General features: G+C 41.9%; 1 protein-coding gene across 1 annotated transcript in view; it reads right to left on the bottom strand.

Moving 5' to 3' along the window:
* The window catches only part of si:ch211-264f5.6 (carcinoembryonic antigen-related cell adhesion molecule 2), a 32,345-nt gene that overhangs the window by 2,345 nt on the left and 5,212 nt on the right, over positions 1-24,788 (bottom strand). Inside the window, exons 3-8 of the mRNA XM_034891553.1 lie at positions 19,982-20,142; positions 19,108-19,234; positions 15,708-15,992; positions 12,695-12,976; positions 10,771-11,025; positions 9,336-9,453 (exon numbers count right to left, since the gene is read on the bottom strand). Coding sequence (XP_034747444.1) covers positions 9,336-9,453; positions 10,771-11,025; positions 12,695-12,976; positions 15,708-15,992; positions 19,108-19,234; positions 19,982-20,142 — 1,228 coding nt within the window. The remainder of the gene's footprint in view (positions 1-9,335; positions 9,454-10,770; positions 11,026-12,694; positions 12,977-15,707; positions 15,993-19,107; positions 19,235-19,981; positions 20,143-24,788) is intronic.

Raw genomic sequence — 24,788 nt, 5'->3', positions numbered from 1 at the left:
CCCCCCCCCCCCCCTTTATATTACTTTGGTTTATGGTATGAGTGGTAATGTACATATGTTATGTTTTTTTTCTTCTTGCTTTCCTTATGTGTCTTAATGTTTTAATACCATTTGATATGATTTCTTACATAATTTACAGTACAATAAACACAAACAACAACATGTAGAACTTTGAACTTTGAGAGTATAATGTGTTTTTTTGGTTTAAAGCTCCAAAAAAAAAAACTTTGTTCTTTCACAAATACAGTGGTGCTCATAGGTGTACAGTATGAACCCGGGCTAAAGTTGACTAAAAAGATGAATACAAACAAAATCAACTTTTGGAAATTGATCTTAATGCCTTAATTAAAAAAAATAAGAAAAATCCAACCTTTAAAGACACAGATTTTCTTTGCAATTAAATAATGTATCCTAAATAAATAAATAAATAAATACAGGGGGCATATGATTACACCCCCATATGTTAAATTCCCATAGAAGCAGGCAGATTTCTATTTTTAAAGACTAGTTATTCCATGGATCAGGATACTATGCATCCTGATAAAGTTCCCTTGGCCTTTGGAATTAAAATAGTCCTCAAAATGACTCCAAAAACAAGCTGTAGCAAACATTTGTCACGTCTCATTAGAAGATCTTTGTGCGTTACTGTGGATAAAAGCTCTCTGGTGGCTGGTTTGTCATCTGCTCCTGCATCTGTGGAGCAGAGCTACTCCTGCAGGATTGGAGCCTGCAGAAGAAATTCCTCAATATGTAACTTGTAATTATGACTGAGGGGTGTGACATGAATGGGTTTTTCCCAGCTGGCAGCTTGTTTTTACTGTACGCAGCGTCGAGAGGAGATCGAGGCCTTTGTAGGATCTTTAGTCCTTTTAGTTTGAATGATTGTATTTGACTGGTTTGCTGCTGGATCTCAATAAAGAAAAGAATTAATGTGAAATGAGTTAATTATCACTTAGCTGTTTCTGAAAGAGTCAAACATTGTGAAAATCCCCACACTGAGGGTTACTGACACCAACAACATACATGTATCTCAGCAGTAACGACATATATTCATCAGTTCCCTGTAATTATTTCAAAACAAAGCTTTTTTTTTTAATCTCAAGAGTCAAAACAACCCCCGAATGAACACATCAAGTAAATTACAGGCTGAAGTCGGGCTGGTTTTTATGCCAATTTGCCTTCAAGATTCAAAGAGTGTGCTTAATGGATAAATGTAGACACTGGGTAATGTGAGCCGAAGGAAACAGGAATCCAACCTAAGTGTCTGTTCTCTCGCCCCCCCCCCCCCCCCCCCCCCCGCTACAAACATGCAAATGTCTCCAACAGTCAAAGAGTCAACCGGCATCTCTACTGACACTACACGTCTTAGAACAAACTATTTTAAAGTGACAGTCAGCAGAAAAGAAAACACAAAGTTGTATTATTTTTATCAGACTCCAACCTGCGGCCCTTTGCTGCATCTCATTACCCCAGTGGTGTAGTCTAATGTGTTGGAGAGGGTATACTGCACTGTATATACTATACTGTATATACTGTACTGTATATACAGTATAGTATACACAGTATACACCCTGGAGCTTTCTTGGGGGGTATACTGCATTAACCTGTGTATCACTAGCCATCACCACTGCATTCGCACCTCTCTCTTACCCCATTCATGTCTTCAGCCGTCCTATAAACAAAGGCCTAAAATGCCCAAATAATAATCTTGAAAAAATAAAACTCATGCTTAGGTTGAAGACCGACTCCATCTGCATCTGCTGGATGAGACTCTGAGACACCACTATATTGTAATAAAGGCAACCGACATGATTGGTTCATTTACATTTAGCATACTTAAACAGTTGCACATTTTGTTTTTCCCGTCTTGTATATATTTAAAAATGTGTTCTTATATTCTTATATTTTATTCTTATATTTTGTTATTATTATTATTATTATTATTTCATGTAGATTGTATGTATGTATATTTCGTGTGCTGCTGTAACACTGTAATTTCACATTTTTTTGGGATCAATAATAAAAAATATCTATCTATCATCTTTTCCAGGTTTTTCAAATGGAAACAACCACTCAGCTATGGCAAAAAAAAAGTGACATACTGTAGGTGATCCCAGTAAGCATATTAATATATGAAAAATGCTAATGCTAACACATGCTGAGTCAACATTAGCTGTGAAATCACAGCTCAGAAGCTAAACCTTGGAAGTCACCGCTGTGGTCGCCATGTTCAGAAGTCACAAGATAACAAACTGAAGGATCGAGGCTGTGCTAGACCAGCAAGGTACAATTCCTATTTCTGTCAAAGGAGTCTGGTGACTTGGATTTAGTTAGGTTGTCCTTTTTTAGGACCAAAGGAGTCCATAGCGCTCACTTCAAAGCCAGCAGGCTCCCCCTGACATAATCAACACAACACAATCCAAATTTAGATTTAAAAGATAACGTTATCTACGAAGCGGAGTCCTGTTGAAACAACAATGCCAATGGAACAGTTTACAGTCATCAGCTGTCCGGGAACCAGACCAGAACCGATGACTGGAGGTCAGCAGACGGAGACCATGTTTACACAGACACAGTTATCATGGTTACCCGCGTGACGACACCCGAGCCCGCCGGACTTGCTGAATGAAGACCAGGAGATGTGACTGAAAGCTCTGAAAGCTTCCGGTTCCAGTTCTTTATTAGCAGCAAAACGCACATAAACGAGAAGTCCTGAAAGTACTAGTACCCAGTATTATGTAGCAGCGGCTTAACAGTCCTACTGGTGGGTTCTTTCAACTGTATTCAGCTAATCAGTGTCACACACACACACACACACACACACACACACACACACACACACACACACACACACACACACACACACACACACACACACACACACACACACACACACACACACACACACACACACACACACACACACACACACACACACACACACGCCCTGCTGTACACAAATATATGTACTTCAGGCCACTTACATAAGCTCTGCATGGAGGCGACAATGGGAGACAAGGCCACGTTCGATGTGTGTGTGTGTGTGTGTGTGTGTGTGTGTGTGTGTGTGTGTGTGTGTGTGTGTGCTGTCAGTGATCTATGGCCGAGGGCTTTTTAACGTTCACAGACAGACAGACAGACAGACTCATGCACACACCCACACACAGTTGAGCAATGTAACGTCTAACGTCTCATTTTAAAAGCACAACTACCAACATAAAGATGCTGATGATCTTAAATCTTTCTCCCACTCTTTGCTGTAAATACCAGTGAGCTGCAGATGACTAACCTGTGTTTTCATTTACTTCCTTCACTGCTAGCACATAATCTACGGGCTGTGGCAAAAGCATCCAACTGATAAAAAAAGTTAGATCCCTTCCGGACACGGATCAGCATGTTTTGCGGTCTGATGAGACTTTATCTGCACTCTGTTGAATCTGCTTCTTTGCTTCCTGTTCATACGGGCTCCTGCTTGCTTATCTAGATTTGGATTTCTGTATCCTTTTCCAACAAGGACCTGAAAGAAACACCAGACCACTTGCCACCGCGGTCCAAAGAGTTGACTTCAGGCCCTGGAGCCATGCAACAGGTGAACGTGTTATTGGAAACTAGAGAGAACCGGTTTCTGTTTTGTCACCTTCCGTACAAGGACATTGTTTTGTTGGGACATAATTTCTCTCGGAAAAGGCGTGTTTTATGAATGAAAACATGTCAACCGGAGCCAACGCATAGTTTAGACTTAACGACATGTTCGGCTGTTTAAACCACTGAAATAACGCAGGAAGTACACCTGTAGTTCTGCCCTGGGCGTCTGTCTGCTGACGGCATCCTGTGTGTCTCAACCCCCCCGAAGCTGTTGGTTTACACGCCTCTGCCCTTCGGACGTGTCTCACACGAGTGGAGAATGTACGCAATGTACCTGTCCTTCTTCTTTGGTGGTGCATTTTATGTTCAATTAAAGCTGATTAATAAAAGAAGGTTGGAAATGATTAATTAGGGATCAGCAAGTAATTAGTTGTTTTAAAGCAGAATACTGAAAACCGCAGACACTAACCACACTCTAATGTCTTATTTAACTTATATTATAATGTGTATTATAATAGTGAGTCATTTCCCAATTTGGGATTTATGAAGTCCATCTATCTGTCTATCTATCTATCTATCTATCTATCTATCTATCTATCTATCTATCTATCATCCATCTCTCTATCCATCTATCTATCTTTCTATCTATCCATCCATCATCCATCTCTCTATCCATCTATCTATCTATCCATCCATCCATCCATCCATCTATCTATCTATCTATTTATCTATCTATCTATATATGTGTCTATCTATCTATCTATCTATCTATCTATCTATCTATCTATCTATCTATCTATCTATCTATCTATCATCCATCTCTCTATCCATCTATCTATCTATCTATCTATCCATCCATCATCCATCTCTCTATCCATCTATCTATCTATCCATCTATCTATCTATCCATCCATCCATCCATCTCTCTATCCATCTATCTATCTATCTATCTATGTGTCTATCTATCTATCTATCTATTTATCTATCTATATATGTGTCTATCTATCTGTCTGTCTATCTATCTATCTATCCCTCCCTTTATTCCTTATATTGTGCAGCCCCATTTTAAAGTCTTCTTATCTCTTTGACTGACTTCTTCTCTCTTATTCCTCCCCTTCAGGCTCTGTGTTAATATTAATTGATAAAACAACAACCCCCCCGAGGCGACCTGCTATATTCAGGTGCTGCAGGAGTTTAAGAAAGCATGCCTTGGTGTTGTTGGCTATCATATTGACAATATTACTTAAATAATAAAGAAATAAAGCAATAAAGAAACATATTAAAGTGTCCCCAGTTCTGATGATTTCAGTTTTCTGCTTAAATGCCACAACTTGCTTAAAAAACAAACTAACATTCTTTTGTTGAACATCAAATTGAATATAAAAGGCACCTCTAAAATGACCTCTTAGTATTTCAAAGTGCCGTTTTCTTTCAACTAACATAAACACATCTCTGATCTCTGTGTCTTTAGCGGCGTGTTGGCCATTTGATAATGCGATGACGATTAAAAACCACAGAGATCATTGATTTATTGTGCAGCCCTAACCAAACCTCCGTGGGTCTCTCAGGCTTCAAGTCACTGCAAACATCTGGAAATGAAACCCCAAACCACCGCCTGAAGCCGTCAAAGACACACAGACCTTAGACCTCCACCAACAACGCACAAAAAGAACAAAGGCTTCCTGTTATCAGTGTTGACACCTGCTAACAGTGTCGATGACAGCCGGGCAGATAGAGTGACAGGACGACAGACGAGCCAACCATCCCGAGGGCCCCAAAGGTGCTCTGCAGCCAAACAACACCTGACACCTGATGACCTGATCACCGCCTCTTGCTTGACTGACTGCAGAGTTTGTTAAAGAGGAAGTGGAAGGGGTGAGGGGCAGGTTTGGTCAAAAGGTGAAGACTAATAGTGTGTTCCATTCCCCTCGGAAATGGGAAGCTGGAGCTGGGAATGAAGGCAGATTTTGGCATTGTGGGGTTAGCTCGAGCTATGTGAGCCATTGCTAGCATTACCAGCTGATAGCAACACACTTTCCAGTTGTTTTGTGCATAGAAACACAAAAGCAACATGTCCACGGATAGACGTTGAACAAGACAGTGTACAATTGATTTAGATTTAGTCTCGCATAGGGTCTGGCTAGTCCACCCCAGATGGGAGAAAAACGTGCTCTGGCTTATTGGCATTTCTTTAGACCAATTACAGGCACTAAGCGCCAGACAGAGCAACGGTCTTTTTGCAAAGTATGAAGTGAATGCGGAGTGTAATATCGTGGTAAAAGTAGACAATGACCCTGATGAAGACATATGTGACACGCATTTTGAAATACATTGTCATGTTAAATATAGGCATTTTAATTTTGCTCAAATCCTACTCTTGGAATAAATTGTACATAAAGTCATCTCATATTTACTCGGATCATTATTAAAGGCCCACATTCAGTACAAGTGTGCTAAAAACCTTTTTATGAACTAGTAAGGTGTTCAACAGTATGTGTCTGCAGAACAGGAAGCTGCAAGGCTGCAGAGCGTGAAGGGTCTGCAGAAACAGGAAACTTGCAGAGCGTGGCCTGCAGAACTAGACTCACCCAGCAGAGAGCCTGAGATGAGCTGCGATCTAACCGCAGAAAAGCGGATAAATTCACACATATTATTGATCTTTAGAGGCACTGTCAGCAGCCTTTTTGTAGAAAAGTCTATGCTTAGTGTTTCTAGAAGAATCCAAGCTTGTTGTTGCTGTTTTACCCCACCCATCCCTTAGAGCAATGTTTCCCAAACTTAGGGTCAGGACCCAAAATGGGTCGCAGACCCGTTTTATTGGGTCACCAATTGGCAGTAAAATGCATCTCAATCTTATGTGAATGAGCGTTCTTTTTACACTGGTCTGTTCAGCTCAGATGCTGTGGGGGGGCTTTACTCTCTCTCTCCTCTCTCATCCTAGGAGGGGATGAGAAAATGAGTTGAGGAAGGGGTGAGACACAGAAAGGAGAATAGAGACCTTTTCTGTTTTTGTTTACTTTTATAATGGAATAAATATACTTCATATACATTTAAATGCATGGTTTGTTCCGTCTTTTGTCCACAGTTTAAAAATGTAGACGTTACAATGATTCATGGTGTATTTTTGTAAATTTGGGTCCCGGGGAGACACCAAATTTCTCTTTTGGGTCTTGAGGTGAAAAAGTTTGAGAACCACTGCCTTAGAGCAACATCGTTACTGTAACTAGGGGACGTCCTAAATGAGATAAAAAGAGAGGGAACGGCAGAGAATACTCAGAGCGGTTGGAGGTTGTAACTGAGTACATCTCTGTCCGTTCTCCTCGCGAGTATACACCCTAATAACTCTCATGTCTCTTCTCTGTTTTAGGTGCATGAACCTGACACCTACGTAGTGCTTTGTTTTGTTTTTGGAGGAGACAAGCATCTTTTCCGGTTTCTACCCATGCAAAGAGCCCGTCACAGGATGGGATAAACACCGTCCAAAGAGTACCTGTGTGGGAATACTAGAGAGACCAAGCAGAGCGTCCCCTCCGTTGTCTGCACAGTAAGACTATCTGTTGTCCAGCGTGAGTTCCCTGAAAAGAGGAAGGAGACGAGGACGCTCGCTGTCCTCCCTGGAGGACGTCGCCACCTCGCGCTGCCTCAGCAGAGCCACTAACATCGACTCTGATTCTGAGAGGAAGAGAGGTGTGAAAGGAGAATGGCGATGGAGAAGAGAAAGGTAAACATCTTGGGATTTACATTTACCTGCGACGCCAGTTGACAAACTGCCTGAACAACTTCATGTCAGAGCTGCCACTCAAACGTGTTGGCACGTCGGAGGCTCCGCCCGTCTCTGACTCCGGACTGCGGCCTCCTGCTGCGCGCCGCAGGATGTTGAAATCTTACAGGATGTGATGCATGACTGCATCAGTGCCAATGTTTGGGGTGCAGAATCTTCCAGTGTAAAAAGATGTAATCTGCTGCAGCTCGTCACGCTCTGTTGCATCATGTGACTGTAACTGCTGCTCTAAAGTATGTGTTTCAGGATTCATTTTCCAACGAATTTGTGCAAATTTGCTTGTTGATGTTGTTAAACTGATACCCGTTGAATTTGATGTTGTTGGGCATCACAAAATGGAACATAACACGAAAAAGTAGGTCATATTTTACAGCTAAAATTAGACCCAGTAGCAGTGTGTTAGCAGACCGCTAACGTTAGACCCAGTAGCAGTGTGTTAGCAGACCGCTAACGGTAGACCCAGTAGCAGTGTGTTAGCAGACCGCTAACGTTAGACCCAGCAGCAGTGTGTTAGCAGACCGCTCACGTTAGACCCAGCAGCAGTGTGTTAGCAGACGGCTAACGTTAGACCCAGCAGCAGTGTGTTAGCAGACCGCTAACGTTAGACCCAGCAGCAGTGTGTTAGCAGACCGCTAACGTTAGACCCAGCAGCAGTGTGTTAGCAGACCGCTAACGTTAGACCCAGCAGCAGTGTGTTAGCAGACCGCTAACGTTAGACCCAGCAGCAGTGTGTTAGCAGACGGCTAACGTTAGACCCAGCAGCAGTGTGTTAGCAGACCGCTAACGTTAGACCCAGCAGCAGTGTGTTAGCAGACCGCTAACGTTAGACCCAGCAGCAGTGTGTTAACAGACCGCTAACGTTAGACCCAGCAGCAGTGTGTTAGCAGACCGCTAACGTTAGACCCAGCAGCAGTGTGTTAGCAGACCGCTAAAGCCCGCTGGTACCAGCAAGTCGGTGTAAGTTGGCTAACGATAGCTTGCTAACTCCCCTCGCCACATTCTTCACAGAAAACACATTGAATAAAGCGGTTACTCGTGGCGATGGTTGACTCATTTAGCGGCTAGCTCTCTTCCTCATAACGTTACTACTCCGCTGCTCTTTTGTCCGTTACTGCAAAACCTCAAAGTCAGCTCATTATCTGAAGTTTTACTTTATAAAAATGGCCGCTTCAAGGTTCAAGCAATGTTGCCTTTAAAAAAAAGGGTTCCTGTCACAGTTGTACTGTTCCAGGATTTCTTCTTAAACTTAAAACTAAAGTCTTAAATATTGAGGTTTTGGCGACTGCAGTCTGAGTACAATAGCTTAAGTCTGCAGCCCTGCACATGTACACATTTTTAACAATCATGTCAATTTTATCATTCTCAAATAAATCATCTCATCACAAGCCAGATGTCGTGAATAAAATCACAAGCCTGCGGTCAAGAATAAAAACATAAAAAACCTCATCTTTTAAGCCTGAAACATAGACGAGAAGTTGTGAATTATGGTGATTATGTGAGTGTTTGTGTTAAAAGGCGTGGCAGCGTGTGTGTGTGCGTGTTTGCTGGTGTGTGTAAAGCCGTGTGAGAGCATTGGTCGAACATGTTTCAAGACGCCAAGGCGTGAGAGGAATGAAGAGAATTTCCTACACGGTCATTAAGTGTCTGACAGGAATACAGTACACACAAACACACAAACAAAGAACACAGGGGATTTGATACACAACGCACACTTACAGACTTACGCGTGTGTGTGTCAGATAACACACACACGCCATATGCAGCGCGCACACACACACACACACACACACACACACACACATATATATATAAAATTATGACTATTTCTCAAAAGTCTCATTGTGTAAATTATGTTTTGTAAGCACCAGTTGTCAAGCCTACAATACCGGCGCATTACCGATATTGAGGTATTTGGTCATGGTATTTGCTGCATGTCCAGAACACGGGTTTAGAAAAGCAGAGTACTTACGGTACTTTCTGTCTGCAGTACACGAGCAGGCCGATGGCGAGACCAAGAGCGAGGAGGACGCCGATGACGATTCCAGCGATGGCTCCGTCTGAAAGACCTTCCTGCAACGTCCCTTGGTCTATAAAAACAAAAAGAGATTTATAAACACCTGCTGAGTAAGAAAGTAACATAAATTCAATTTAAAACCAACACAATGATGCATTGTAGTAGGATTCCGGCTGTTGTCTGTAAATCGACTAAAACAGGTAAAATATTGTGTGCAAACTGCTGCCATGCTTAATAGCCACTTCATGTTTTATAAAACATGACATTACATATCAAAATATGACGGTGCAAATCCACCATCTTCATAGCTGTGTGCCAAGGTACAAACGTGCCAGGCTTTTTTAAGGGAATGGGAGATGACGCTCTGATTGGCTGAATGCATGTTACGCCTAAACACACCTATGATTAATGAAGACACGAAGTACAACCATTTTTTCCGCCGTCAAAATCTAGCCAAAGTGGATTTGGACGCTTCACGCCGTGTGCTTAGATCGTGAAAATAGGGCCCTTAGTCTGAAATTAAGTCGGTTTTAAAACTATTCTGTCATGGTATCTCTCAGCTGGACTGTTAACATGCATTAACATGTAGCCTAATAGCATGCATAATAATAACAATAATAATAAGTAGCATTACAGTGAATGTCCTTGCAAGGATTGTCAGTGGTTTAGGAGGTTTTCTTTCATGAAGTATTGGACAAGTTATGTAGTAAGCAACAACACCTTGGCTAAATGCCATTAACAAAAGAACAGATGACAACTGCTGCTGAGTCATGAACCGGTTTCTTTGTGTCTGTGCGATGACATAAGACAAGTATTGTTGTCGTGTAAAATCACAGAGTTTACACCTCACCTACTCTTTGAGTCATTTGCCATCAGGACGTTGTACTCGTCCTGCTGGGCCCACAGTGCCCTGCTACGCCATGAACTACTGCAAAGAACTACTACAAACTACTATTATTTGGGACTGTTATTGCCACTCTTCATTCTAACCCCAACCGGTGGTCAGACACCGCCTACCAAGAGCCTGGGTCTTGGTCTGGGCCCGGGTCTGGGTCTGGGCCTGGGTCTGGGTCTGGGCCCGGGTCTGGGTCTGGGCCTGGGTCTGGGTCTGGGTCTGGGCCTGGGTCTGGGTCTGGGTCTGGGCCCGGGCCTGGGTCTGGGTCTGGGCCTGGGTCTGGGTCTGGGTCTGTCCCAGGTTTCTGGCTTAAAGGAAGTTTTTCCTCGCCACTGTCGCACTGTTGCTTGCTCTGGAGGAAACTACTAGACCTGTTGGGTCCTTGGAGTGTGGTCCAGACCTACTCTATCTGTAAAGCGTCTCGAGATAACTTGACCACTAACTAGTGGTTAAAAAATGAAGTTAGGGTATCCAGGCAACAGCCGTGGATCTTACCTTGGACGTTCAGGCTGTGGGTGTACATGGCGGTCTTGCCAGTGACAGCGTTGTTCGCCTCGCATGTGTACTTCCCGATGTCTTTGGCGGACGCCATCTCAAGCCGAAACTGGGCCGTCCTGACACCGGTGTCCGTGCCGTTGAACTTCCAGGTGAAGTTGGCGGGGGGGATGGACTGAGCAGAGCAGGTGAAGACCACGTTGTCGTTCACCTCAACGGCCGCTTTACCGCTCACCTCCGCTTTTTCAGGACCGTCTGGGGGCAAAACAGAAAGAAGAGAGGGTTCATCATCTGCATGAAGCTGGGCTTTCATTTCACACGGTGTCTCTGCTCCACATCTGTCCCTCCGCACGCACTCTGAGCATCAACAACTTCATTTCCTGCATTCGGATACGCTTTTATGCACCAATTCACGGAGGAAATGCTTTAATTTAGCATATGTGAAGAAAAACAGATGACAAAATACATCAAAAATATAAGGGAAAGTATGTTGTTAAGTGAGTATTTGTAAATCCTGGATATTTCTTAGTGGGTATACTGTGTATACCTGCGTATCACGTAGACTACACCACTGCTCTAGTCCTAGATGCATGTGCCGTACGTACGAAATGTGCAGAAGGATGTAGTCTATATTGACGACTTTACATTTCCGGGATTACTCCGTTAGCGCGGGAAATTCTGCCGGATATCCCTCATTTTTTGGCAAGGATGTCGGTCCCCTTCTTCTTCCTTTGTGTTGGTGGTCTAACCTCCGGTGGATCTATCAGGACTGTGGTTACCCGCTCCTTTAGATCTCTGCAGGGTAAATCCAGACAGCTAGCTAGACTATCTGTCCAACGACTTCGATTGGTTCGGGTTAGGGTTAGGGTTAGGGTTAGGGTTAACAAGGGTCTGGCAACGCGGGACTTAGAAGGATGCCACTCCTCTTACTGTCGCTACTATTTGATAATACTGCATTTCAGAGTCCATTCCTTTGTGTCTGTGTACTCAACAATATTCATTGCATCCACACATGCGCTTATTGCTTTGTGTTTGAACATGAAGCATTTTTATGGTCTTATGAATGAGTTCTGGCAATAAAAGAGGTTTGAAATTAAAATCACTGCCAGGACAAATACCTCCCAATGTAAAACTATAAACCCCGGCAACGCCTTAAAAGAAGCTTTTTAGATCTTAAAATCTAGGTTAAAAACCCGCCTCTAATCATTATATTACAGCCAATCACAGCGGCAATCAACAACGTTTTTATGTTGCTGGCTTTATATTGTTTTATGATTTCTAGGTTTGGTTGCTGTGTGTTATCTGTATTATGTGTTCTTTTAATTGTAAAGTGCATTAAGATCATGTTTAATGGCGAGTTTTTTTTATTGTTTTCTGCACATATGTGTGACAACATGTATATAAAAATGCAGAGAAATTAATGCAAATACATTTTATAAAATTGATAATATCCTGAGGGACCTAAGAAAATAATAATTAAATAGAAGGTAAAAAGGGTTTAATAAGCAAATGCGTCAACCTAAACCTTTTCAGTCAGAATTTATCATCAACAGGTTAATATGGCACTGCATGAACTAGGGTGACATTTTTTTTACCATTTATGTTGATGTGTATTCATGTGATATATTGATTGATTGAAATAAAAGATTTGGGAGCCAGGCGACGCAGTTACTTTACACCGACCGCAAGACCGAGGGCATGCTGGGAAACGCCCAGCACCCAGCTGATCTCATAGCTGATTGGTTCAGAATCAACTCAACACGACAACATTGGAGGGACTTGAATTGCTTTTTGTCGGATGAACACGTCGTACAACCGATGGCCACGTGTCTAGCGTGCGAGGCGTCGAGTACGAGCCACGCTACCAACGAAGAAGGCAAACTAAAAGTCTCCAAGTCTCCGAGCAGGACAGACACACACTCACAGTTGACCACCATCTTGTAGGAGGCTTCGACGGAGTGGATGGGGTTGGCGAGCCGACACCTGTACTCGCCGTTGTCCTCTTTCTGCAGCGGGCTGATCATCAGGGAGCTCATGTTGGCGAAGAACACGAGGCGGCCGCCGGCGGAGAGCGGCTGGCCGTCTTTGTGCCAGGTTATGGTTTTCACGGTGCCGCTCGTCGCCTGGCAACTGAGGTTGGCCGTGCTGTTGCCCCCGGCAATGAGGTTAGCGATCGGACTGCTCAGTTTAGCCCCTGAGATGGCATCTGTGTACATTAATTAGAGAGAGAGAGAGAGAGAGAGAGAGAGAGGCTTAATTTTGATCTTTGCATTTGTTCTACTCAGCTATATTTTCTTTTAGCTTCTTTTAGCTTAGCGCTACAAATCTGTTGCTTGACAACACAGACATGTAACAGAGAAACCGTTCTCAAATCGACATGAAATCAACACCTTAGGACATGAACGAAGGGCTCCTGACTGTACAGACGACATTAAAAAGTCACTGTGAGAACTACAGTGCTCGGTGTCTGTTTCGATCGGCCAAACGGCTCGAGTCAACCAAAAATAAAAAGGATCAGCGATATCTGGGATTCTTAACCGGAAATGACGGAGGAGACTGCACGTATGATGAGTCCAATAGATTTAGATTAAATGCAGCTTTGGTCAATTATTGAACAAGGAAGATAGCCACACACACACACACACACACGTTTGTACCCAAAGTGTCTCTCTGAACATCAGAGTAACTCCTCTTTTATTCTTTTCTTCCTGTCCTCACACGTCAGTTTATCTATGTGTGTGATCCAGTGTTAAATTCAAACCACTCCTTATATGTAAGACCCGCCTACGAGATAGACACTTTGATCTATTCACAGCTGTGGGATCGGGTTTCCTCAAGATAAGCCTAAGATCTTCTGTGGAAGATCCTTAGAATAGATGAAATACAGTTGAAAACCTGCATGCTTAAATATTCCACCTATCATTCATGGCACTTCCTTTTTCATGCAAACTCCTCCTCCTCCTCGTCCTCCTCCTCCTCTCTGTCGTCATCCAGAAAGAAAACACAGAAACTCTTCAGGGTATAATGTAAAACCATCCAATTCCAACCCAGCAGGTTTCTCACACACACACACACACACACACACACACACACACACACACACACACACACCTTTCCTGCTTTTAGCTTCTTTCTGCAGCCTTCAGGTGTTCTCAAAGAAGTTTTGTGTGTGTGCGTGCGTGCGTGCGTGTGTGTGTGTGTGTGTGTGTGTGTGTGCGTGTGTGTGTGTGTGATTCTTTCTTTCCTCTGCCGACACTAAATGACAGATCCAGAAAACTGAAACTAGACCAGCAAGCGACAGAAACTCTGAGATGTTTAAGGTAAGATAGAACTTGAATCAACCTTGAGGACATTCTTGTAGCTAAAATGCTCACTATACATGTGTAAATATGTAATATTTTGTATAATAAATAATAATATAATATAGCCCGAGCTGTAAAACATTCTTCCATGTAGAGGGTTTTCTCCCAATACATTTGTGAACAGCAGATCTTGGATGTCACACATATTTGAACAGTATGCGAGGTTCATTTTAACTTTAAATGTCAAATTCCTGTCTCCTTACACAAGTAAATATGACTCAGGACTCAGTTACCTGAGAAATAACTGACATATGAATCAATATTGAAAGTACTCCCTTTTTTGACCTCCCCCCCGCACACACTCACCCACACACACCCACACACACACACACAGTCTGCAGCCAACTGGAAAATAACATCCTCCAGAACTACAGACAGACCAGGGAGGCTCATGTTGAACTTTCTGCAGAATTCTCTATACCTTACACAACGTTTCCCCACCTCACCGGTTTAAAAAAGGAAAACCCGCTGTGGGTCGCCGCAGCGTGTGTGTGCAGGTAGTTGGACTATTTTGAGCTCATGTCAACAGTATCCTACCTTGAAGGTATGTCACTGACACAAGACAGTTTCGGTCTGTTGGTGGAGTTCAACTGAACTTCTAAAATGTTCAAAATGCACAGCTGTTGAAATGAAATATGCCCATAAAACATTTCACATGTGTGTCACATGTACAAGTTATTATTTAAAGTCCTAATTGTACAGTCGTTGTCATTTGAAGTTACATGTGAGTTTTGAAGTCTATAAGTGAATTTCTTCAGAGCTACTGCTTTTAAAAGGACATTTACAATGTAATGCGTGCGTCCTAAATCTTAAATCTCAGACTAAAATTGTAAAATCTATTGTATTAGTGTACTGTGTACTTAACAGTATTTATTTCATAATTCTTACTGTCCTTTATGAGATTTTTGAATGTTTAAAGGTGCCCTGTCACACGTATTTCATGACTTGTATGTGGTAATGTCTGAAGTTCTACCATGGACTCTTTGACTTGATTACTTAAATGTCCTCGGATTGTGGTTGCACCCACACTGCTGCTACTAATAGTATTAGTCATAGATCCATTATCTTTATTGTTACTACACCTGCCACTGTGCATCATGCCAACTGCTATTGATATTATGAATCATATTTCTGGGTGTCTACCTCCCATTTCCTGCATTTGGATACACTTTTTTGCACCAATTTATGATGGAAATACTTTTATTCAGCCTATGCCAGTTAAAAAATATAATGGAAAGTATTTTGTAAAGTGGGTATTTGGAAATTCTGGATATTTCTTAGACTACTGCTCTAGTCCTAGACAACTTCTGTTATGATTGGAACCTATGAATAAAATTGAAATGAATTAATTGCCGTTTTTGTTTGGTTTCTTTTGCATCAAATTACATGACAATCCATGTATTAGTCGTCAACTTCGCGGTGGCGCTACAGGGGAAATCCGTAGATCACTAGAGTTAGGATTCATCATCTTGGAGCCATGAATGTCCGTCAACAACTTCATGGCATTCTGTTGTTGAGATGGTTCAGCCGCAGTATTTGTACTGGAGCTACATAAAATAAATAAAGGTTACTCACCCATCACAGCTAAGGAAAAGGCAGGAGAAGGGATGACGAGACCGGTCTTTGCGTTTTGGGCCCTGCATGTGTATTCTCCCTCTTTGCTCCCGAATCCATGTGCACGTATGACTTCCAGAGTCAGGACGGGACCAGCGTGCTCCAACATCACCCGGTTGTGGTACCAGGCGAAGGTGGCGGGCGGATTGGAGGTGGCCGAGCAGGACAGGCTGAAGTTGGTCTGGGATCCGATGACGGGACCCAGGCCCGGAGGAGAAGGAGTAATGGTGACCGTTTCGGGTCCGTCTGTGGAGCAGCAATGCATGAAAAAGGGAAAAAGTTCAATTTTAGTGTAATTCAGATGGTGGTCGTGATTTTCATCAGCAAGCTGAAGGAATCCACACGAAGCTCGACATGACCAAAACATGTTGAACATGGTTGAATATCACGATAACAGCGGTGGAATGTAACTAAGTACATTTACCAAAGTACTGCACTTGTACTTAACTGTACACATTTGAGGTAATTGTACCTTAAGTGAGTCTTTTCTTTTCATGCCAATTTCTACTTCTATTCCGCTACATTTCAGAGAAATATTCAAATCCAGCACATTAATCAACATTAAAACTGTAGTTCATAAAATCTGATGTTTCATTATAAATTAAACTAGCCCACGGTATAAGACATTATAACATTAGACCATTAAACACACAACTGTTTGGATTGCTTCCAGTTTCTAATATGGGAGGATTTGTCTGCATTGAGTACTTTTACTTTTGACACTCTAAGTACATTTCCCTGATGATACTCAGATATTTTTTTATTTTTTAGAGGTGCATGACAGTGACTAATATTTCAATGTAGAGTAACATGGTCATCTGAGTCAAAGGACTGGTCTAGGTTATTAATATCACATTTAGAAGCTTGAATCTTTGATATAAATGAAAGCTCGGCTAACTAGTTGTTTTGTTACTTTTATTTTTTTTAAATCCTTCTGAAGACTTAAAAATGTTGTGAAAAAGCATTATGATTGCACATCTTCATGTTGTCACTGTATCTGAATAGCAGTGACACACACACACACATATTTACAGAGACAGACACACACACACACACACACACACACACACACACACACACCACCCCCTGCTTTCGATTAATTAATAACAGGGTTAACCACCGGTTGGTGTGGTTTCAGTGCCTTCAGGTTAGTCATGGGGAAGGAGTGGAAGTGCAGGCCGCTGTGTACACAGTGTGGTTTTAGTACAAGCTGAGAGGGAGCACCATGCAAACACACACACACACACACACACACACACACACTCACACACACACACACACACACCACAATCTAAACAAAAGGAGTCACGAGGCTACCGAGCCGGTTAAAAGTTCAAACAGGAACGCATCCGGTAATAAATGAGAATGTGATTATAAGAAAACCAGTAAAACTATTTAAAACAATGATCTGTAGGGGTATGAAGGAGTGAAGGAGTGGAGGAGTGGAGGAGTGAAGGAGTGGAGGAGTGACAGGGACTGACTCATGTCTGACCTTCTCTCTCTTGGCTGACGGGTGTGGAGCTCACTCAGTGAAACGCAGCGTGTCAAACAATGCAGGATTTAGACTGAGAGGTGATTAATCAATGGGGAAATATAATATAATAAAAGGTCTAAAGTAGTCTCCATTACAGAGTTTGTCCACTAGAGAGAACTGACAAGTTTATATGAACTGTACATTTGTTAGTTAGTTAGTTAGTTAGCTAGCAAGTAAGTAAGTAAGTAAGTAAGTAAGTAAGTAAGTAAGTAAGTTAGTTAGTTAGTTAGTTAGCTAGTTAGTTAGATAATATCTGAGTCCCAATAAAGAAATAAAAAAGATCCATATCAAGTATATCAGTATCAGGTATGGTTGGTTAATTGTGTATTTGTTAAATAGTTCACTGCTGCATGATTGATTGGTTTAAGGTTTTGTTCATGCCACATTTTAGCTAAAACACTGGACATGTTATCTATCGCACATGCTGGAATGACAATAAACTAATCCATATCTGAGTGTTGTTATTTTTTGGTACTTTTAGTTGAAGGAGTGTTCTTTGAGTCGTGGTGGCTGTCGCTGCTCACGCTAACCAACTCGTTCTGCTCCATCTTCCTCTGTGGGAGGAGTTCCCACACCAGGTAACACCAGGGGGCACGTTCGATCTCAAAATGGTGTTTACATGCTTTAGTGTGTGTTTTCTCTCGGTTGGTGGGTGTGTCAGAGCTGATACCCAATCAGCAGCGATGTGTACTGTATAGACACCCGTGGTAATAAAAAGGCATTGGGCTCGCGCACGCAACAGGGTGTTCAACTCACCCTGTTTCAGTATAAACGAACATGTTGCTATGTTTTGTCGGGGTCTGTCGGTACGCGACCTGTGCTGACTGCACGATCCGATATGCACATGCACATAAATACGTACACATAAATACGTACACTATTTGTATCACGCATGCGTTGAAATGCGCATAATGTTATTGTTTGTTGTTGTTGTTGTTTGAGTATATGGCCTCTTGACATCTCCTGACACATTTCATACGTTGTTTTTTTTATGCAGTCCTACGCATGTATGCAAAAACAAAGAGAATATAATTAGATAAATAGATTGAGTGTGCAAATGGATGAATGCTAGAGTGGCAGGAATGAATAAATGAAAAAATCTGCATAAGGAATTATAAAATGTGATGTGAAAAAAAATAACAAAGAAATAACAGATAAAGGAAGGAACTGGATTTTGAGAACTCAGATGAATGTATGAATGAATGAATGTATGAATGAATGAATGAATGAATGAACGGCAGCTGAATGACAAAAGACCAACTGGGATGTGCACATGCACATAAATACGTACACATAAATACGTACACTATTTGTATCACGCATGCGTTGAAATACTTGACGGGCAGGCGGCACAACAGGCGGCATATACATTTTATGTTATTCATTATGCAGTTCACGGCCGGTCTGTTTTATAAAGATATTTAAATTGAGGACTCATTGTCACTGATCCAAAACCGCATATCGACGCCCAAGTATTATGCCTTGGCGACATTGTTATTTTTGAGATGTTTTTTAATGTAGTTTAAGCCATGCATTACAAGGTGTTTGCGTGGTTGCCAATCCAAAATAATAAAGGAGTTGTTACATACACTATTTTAAATACATGTTGAATGAAGTCTGAGTCTTTCTGTCACTGCAGACCTTCAGTTTCCTGCACACTCCCCTTAGCGAGTCATTGCTGTGTGGTATTAGGCCGTGGAACGGACCGTGCCGGGTAAATTAAGGTAAAACAGGATTTCCATCTGGGCATGTGTGAACATCTTGTGCATATTGCATCGTGCAATCGTGGGTCTGACCGGGGCCCAGCCATGTGGGTGCAGTACTTACAGTAGACCGTGAGGTTGAAGGGGGCGCTCTTCTGGTTCTGCAGCTGGTTAGCAGCTGTGCAGTAGATGGGTCCAACCAGGTCCCCCCTGAGAACATCTGTGATGGTCAGAGTACTGGACAGTCCTGCCTGGAAGTCAATCACAAGCAGGAAGTTAGACATTATTGAAAAGAAAGACTTCCAAAACTACCCAGCAGGGCTTTGTAACCATGTGTTTGTAAACATTTGTTTTTTTAAATATTACAATCTGCATCTCAATTAAAAAGAGATCATGTGTAACTCAGACCCGTGCAGACTCCTCTATATATTTAACATCATGCAAACTTCAACCAAGTATTAATACATGAATGCTGTTTTGTTGTTGTTGTTGTTTGAGTATATGGCCTCTTGACATCTCCTGACACATTTCATACGTTTTTTTTTTTATGCAGTCCTACGTGTGTATGCAAAAACAAAGAGAATATAATTAGATAAATAGATTGAGTGTGCAAATGGATGAATGCTAGAGTGGCAGAAATGAATAAATGAAAAACTCTGCATAAGGAATTATAAAATGTGATGTGAAAAAAAATAAAGAAATAACAGATAAAGGAAGGAACTGGATTTTGAGAACTCAGATGAATGTATGAATGAATGAATGAATGAACGGCAGCTGAATGACAAAAGACCAACTGGGATTCGAAATACAACAATGAACATTAAAAACCCAAAATGTTTAATCGAATACCTGCCCATCGAACAATTATTATCATCAATTGTTATCAATTATTATCAATTACTCGGATCCAGTCCTAGATTCCACACATCTTCCATCCCCCCCCCGGCTGAGGGTCAGACTTTAAGCAAACTAGACTAATCATTCATGTGTAAACTGACCTCTTTCACCGTGAAGCGGTTGCCGACCACGATGGGCGCGTCGCCCTTGAGCCAGGCGAACTTGAGGAAGGAGCCTTTGGCGGAGCAGTTCAGGACCACGGTGCTGTTGTGCTCTACGGCTTCGGGCACGTTAGACGTGATGGTGACACCAGACACCGGCTCTGCGGGGACAAACAAGGAGGTTGGGTTTTGCACGAGGAAGCCAAGAATGAAAGGACTGTGTAAAGACAGAGCGCATCGCGTTGTACTCTGAAAGCCGCGCCCGCCGGAGAGGATAACAACTCTCCGCTCTCTGTTGGTCTGCAGGCAAACAACACAATAAAAGCCTAAAAGCTGCTGCGTGGAGCTGCTGCGTGGTGGTGTTCACCACCTGGTTTCTTCCCCGACTTCCCCGACTTCTCCGACTGTGCAATGCTCTTACACTGTTGTGTATTACACCTCAAAGGTCACTGGAATCTGTGCAATTTCATACAGGGCAATATTTATTATTTAACTATTCCTTTTCATTACTTTGCCAAATGTATATATTACTTAGTACCTAACCATTTCATTACAGTGCAATATATTTATCTATTTGTTTTATACTCATCTCCTTTCACACAATATGTGTGTATTCAAGCCATTTTTATATATGCATACAGTTGCTCTCAGGACTGCCCCCCCCCCCACCCCCCCCAGCCCCCTGGGGGGGGGGGGGGGGGCACTACCTATCTCTGCACTACCTACACTGTAATTCTTTTTTTACTTTTGATATTTTATATTCTTGTCTTATATTTTTGTGTCAACACTTTAAGGGGATTGCTTCAATCTTATTGCACAGGTACTGTGTACTTGTGCATAATGACAATAAATATTCTATTAAACAGGGTACATAACCCATGACTTATAAGCTGCTGACCCGAAAAACTGAGCTTTAGTCAAGACAAAAGTAGATCCAGACGTGAGAATAAGGAGCCAATGGGATCCTGACGCTAAGCTAACAGCAACACAAAATGGATCCAAAAACACCAACTACCATAGACATACCTTACAGGGGGTGTGGGGGGTCACAACCACCCCAATAATCAAAACTGGCCAGTGCACCCCCCTAGATAAACATTATTATAATTTAATTAACATAAATAAGGCATGTGCACCATAACGTAATGCGGAAAAGGCTCAAATTGTTGCAGAAAACTTCTCCATAATGCAGTAAATTAAGTGTTTGATTTGCTCAAAAGTGCAGATCTCAACCCCCCCGCCATCCCAATGTCGAACCCAAAATTACACCCTCACCAACAACACTGCTAAATATTAATCTCCAGGTATATCAGTGGACATTTTCCCCCATTGACATTGAAGTAATCGATAGTGTTGTTGAAGAAATCCTACACCAAATAAGCAGTAAATAGCAGAATGATTTAAAGGGGCGCTGTCCAGTTTGGGCCATTTGCTGTTCAGTTAAGGTATATTAAAGTAAAAAAACTGCATAGTTCCCCTTTAAAATGTGGGGGATGGAGAATGTAACAACCTGCACGTTTGAATCCGGTTTCTCTTCTCATGATATTATAGTGAATGGGACATAATTCACCACGTTGCTAAGGGTGGTTCCACACACCTTTTGATCAGACATGTAATTTACAGCCCTTAGTCACCGCAGGTAATGTCCCTTTAAATGTTGGGAATGCGTGATGACGTGGGGTCGTTATGGGGTCAGCGTTAGACTCGGCGCCTTATCAAAGTCAAAGTCTGCTTTATCGTCAATTTCTTCACATGTCAAAACATACAAAGAAATCAAAATTGCGTTTCCCTCTATCCCACGGTGACAACAAGACATTTATAACCAATTTGGTCCACAGACAAACATAACATTCACGTAAACAATATAAAAAAGGAAAAATAAGAAGATATATACCATGAGGAAAATAAGAGCAGAAAAATTTGAGTTAAAAATGTGCAATTATGCATACTGTCGACAGTCAATGTAATGTGCAAAAAAAGTCAGGCGGTAGCATAGTGGTGCCGGTTATGTAAGAGCAGCAGAAATGTGTTCCCAAGTGTTTTCAGGACAACAAAAAGTGTGCAAAGTGTGCAAGTTGAGTAGTGCAAGGCAAGGCAAGGCAGCCATTTTGGCTTATTCTGTGTTAATTGTGTTTTCCTGTGATATAAACGGGCATTTTGTGTGCTCAACGTGAGAAATCGTCTCCTGCATCTTGCTGCAATTTCCACAATACGAGTGAAAAGAAGACGGCGGAGGAATCTCACCACGAGACCGGCTGGACTCGTTCTCCGTCACGCCGGAGCTATGTGTGTAATTGGACGGGCTGTTGATTTGGTGATTAGGCAACAGTAGGCGTGTGGAGACCATGTGAAGGAGTGGCAACCAGTTCTGACAGGACGGCAGCACACCGAGCATCGAAAGCTTCATCCATCCACCGACTTCCCCCAACGGTTCCTCTGGAGAGGATTTCCATCAGATGTGTTTGATTAACTGTCTGTAAACCGGTGCAATGTAACTGAGTACATTCACTAAACTACTGCACTTAAGTATGAGTGCTGAGGTACTTGTATTTTTGTATTTTACTTGAGTCTTTTCTTTCAATGCTACTTTCTACTTCTACTTCACTACATTTTAGAGGGAAATATTGTACTTTTTCCTCCATGTATCATCAGGAAAAGTACATTTTCCTGATGATACATTAATTAATAACAGCTGGAGTTACTTTAACAATTAAGATTTTTGCTATTACCCCAAATTATATATACTTTAGACCTACAAGTCTAGCTGAAATTTCTGATTAAACACACAACTGCTGGTTTCCAGTTTCTAAAATGTGAGGATTTTTCTGCATTTAGTACTTTTAATACTTTAAGTACATTTTCCTGATGATAATTACGTACTTTTACTTAACCAGCACGTTCAATGCAGAACTTTTACTTAACAGTAACAGAGATGTGTACAGGAAGGTAGTAGTACTTTTACTTAATTAGGATCTGAATAGCACGTTGGGGGGACGGTGACAGTTCGCTGTACTCTGATGCAAAAGGAAGAGACCAACAACACACACACACACGTGTGAACATTACGACTCCGGTGGTTTGGTTGAGAGTATTTGTCATATCTGTGGTTTCTCTGGTCGACCACTGTGTGAAAATGAGTGGGAATGAGAGTCAAAGGGAATGCTGGGAAAAAGCATGCATGCTCCATTTCATTTCATTAGTCCAGAGAGTCTGGCCTCTCTCCATTGACCAGTGTTAACTTCCATGAAGGCGGGTCCTCTGTTGAAGATTAAAACTACTGGATCTGCCCAGAGCCCCTCTGGATCTGCCGTAACCAATCGGTAACGTCTGGTCGTGACGTTGGCTTAGCATCGCTAGCGCTAGCTTTGGCTAACTCCTTCACCACTAACGGAGCTGGAAAATCGAACTTTCGCCAAACCGCGCTGGGAGGAGGGCCACAACTTCATGGCCCCCCAACAAGACTCAGCAAAGATTGTCCTTTCTTGGGCTTTATCTTCTGGATATTCGGCAGCGTTTTCCACAATGGGCCGAATGTCTTCGCTCGCTTCTTTCTCCGCCGCCGTAACGGAGATACAACTCAATCTAGCGCACAACCTCAACGTCGTCGTTCTCAGACACTCCCTCTGTTCTCTGATTGGACCGGGAAAGATTTGACCCGAGAAACCCCCAAGAACATACCCCAAACCCAGAGGAAGTACTGAAAGAAACCATGCTTTGATCAATAAAGATTATATTGCAGTTGACATAAGCCAAGGAGGACACGTCTGCACTAACAAGCGATGGAAGAAGTATTCAGATCTTTTACTTAAGTCAATGTTAATGTCAATATTATTTCTATAGCACATTTAAAAACAACAACAGTTGACCAAAGTGCTGAACAGGGGTTGATGTGAAATACATAAATAACAAGTGTAGAAATCACTCCAACCAAAATACATCACAGGGAGACAAACAACAACCCTTTAAAACATCCGAATCCAGGTTAACGAGGGTTAAAAGCCACAGCAAACAGGTGCGTCTTAAGCAGCGATTTAAACGTATTTAAGTAAAAGTACTAATACCTCACTTTAAAAATACAAAATACCAAGAACCTGCATTGAAAATGTTAGTCAAGTAAAGGTATGCAAGTATCATCAGGAAAAGCACTTTAAGCATCAATGCATAACAATCCTCCCATTTTTAAAACTTTTAAGGATCCAAACCGTCAAAATCAACTAAGTGATCATTTCAGCTGGACTTGTAAGCCATTATAGTATTTTAAATTCTGATAAAATGTTGTATTTTATAAACTACGTGTGTTTTGTGAGCAATTGTAGAGTAACTAAAGCTGTCAGATTAATGTCAAGTTTAAAAAAAAAGTTTTAAAAAACTCACTGAAATGTAGCAGGGTAGAAGCAGAAAGTGGCATGAAAAGAAAAGTAAAAGTACCTCAACTTTGTACGCACAAGTACAAGTACAGTACTTGAGTTCTTGAGTACTTGCCACTACTGTGGCTTTGGGCCAAACTGAGTCAGTCAGCTGATCTATTTACTGTACACAGACGAGTAAAGCTGCAACCTTTAGCCAATTAATCAATTAGTCGAGCTCAAGCAATAGAAAAGTAATTTGATAAATGATTCATTTCTCATTTTACATTTTACTAGACCTTAAATACTGTTCTACCATGGCATACTTCTAAATGTCTGGGGTAGTAAACAGTGAGTTCACAGTGGTATGGGCAACATGAGGGCAACATGAGGGCAACATGAGGACAACATGAGGACAACATGAGGGCAACATGAGGACAACATGAAGACAACATGAGGAC

Source organism: Etheostoma cragini, chromosome 14, assembly GCF_013103735.1.
Source record: "Etheostoma cragini isolate CJK2018 chromosome 14, CSU_Ecrag_1.0, whole genome shotgun sequence".
In the NCBI taxonomy this organism is placed as follows: Eukaryota; Metazoa; Chordata; class Actinopteri; order Perciformes; family Percidae; genus Etheostoma; species Etheostoma cragini.
Note: the sequence above shows the minus strand (reverse complement) of the source record. Positions and strands in the feature narration are given on the sequence as shown.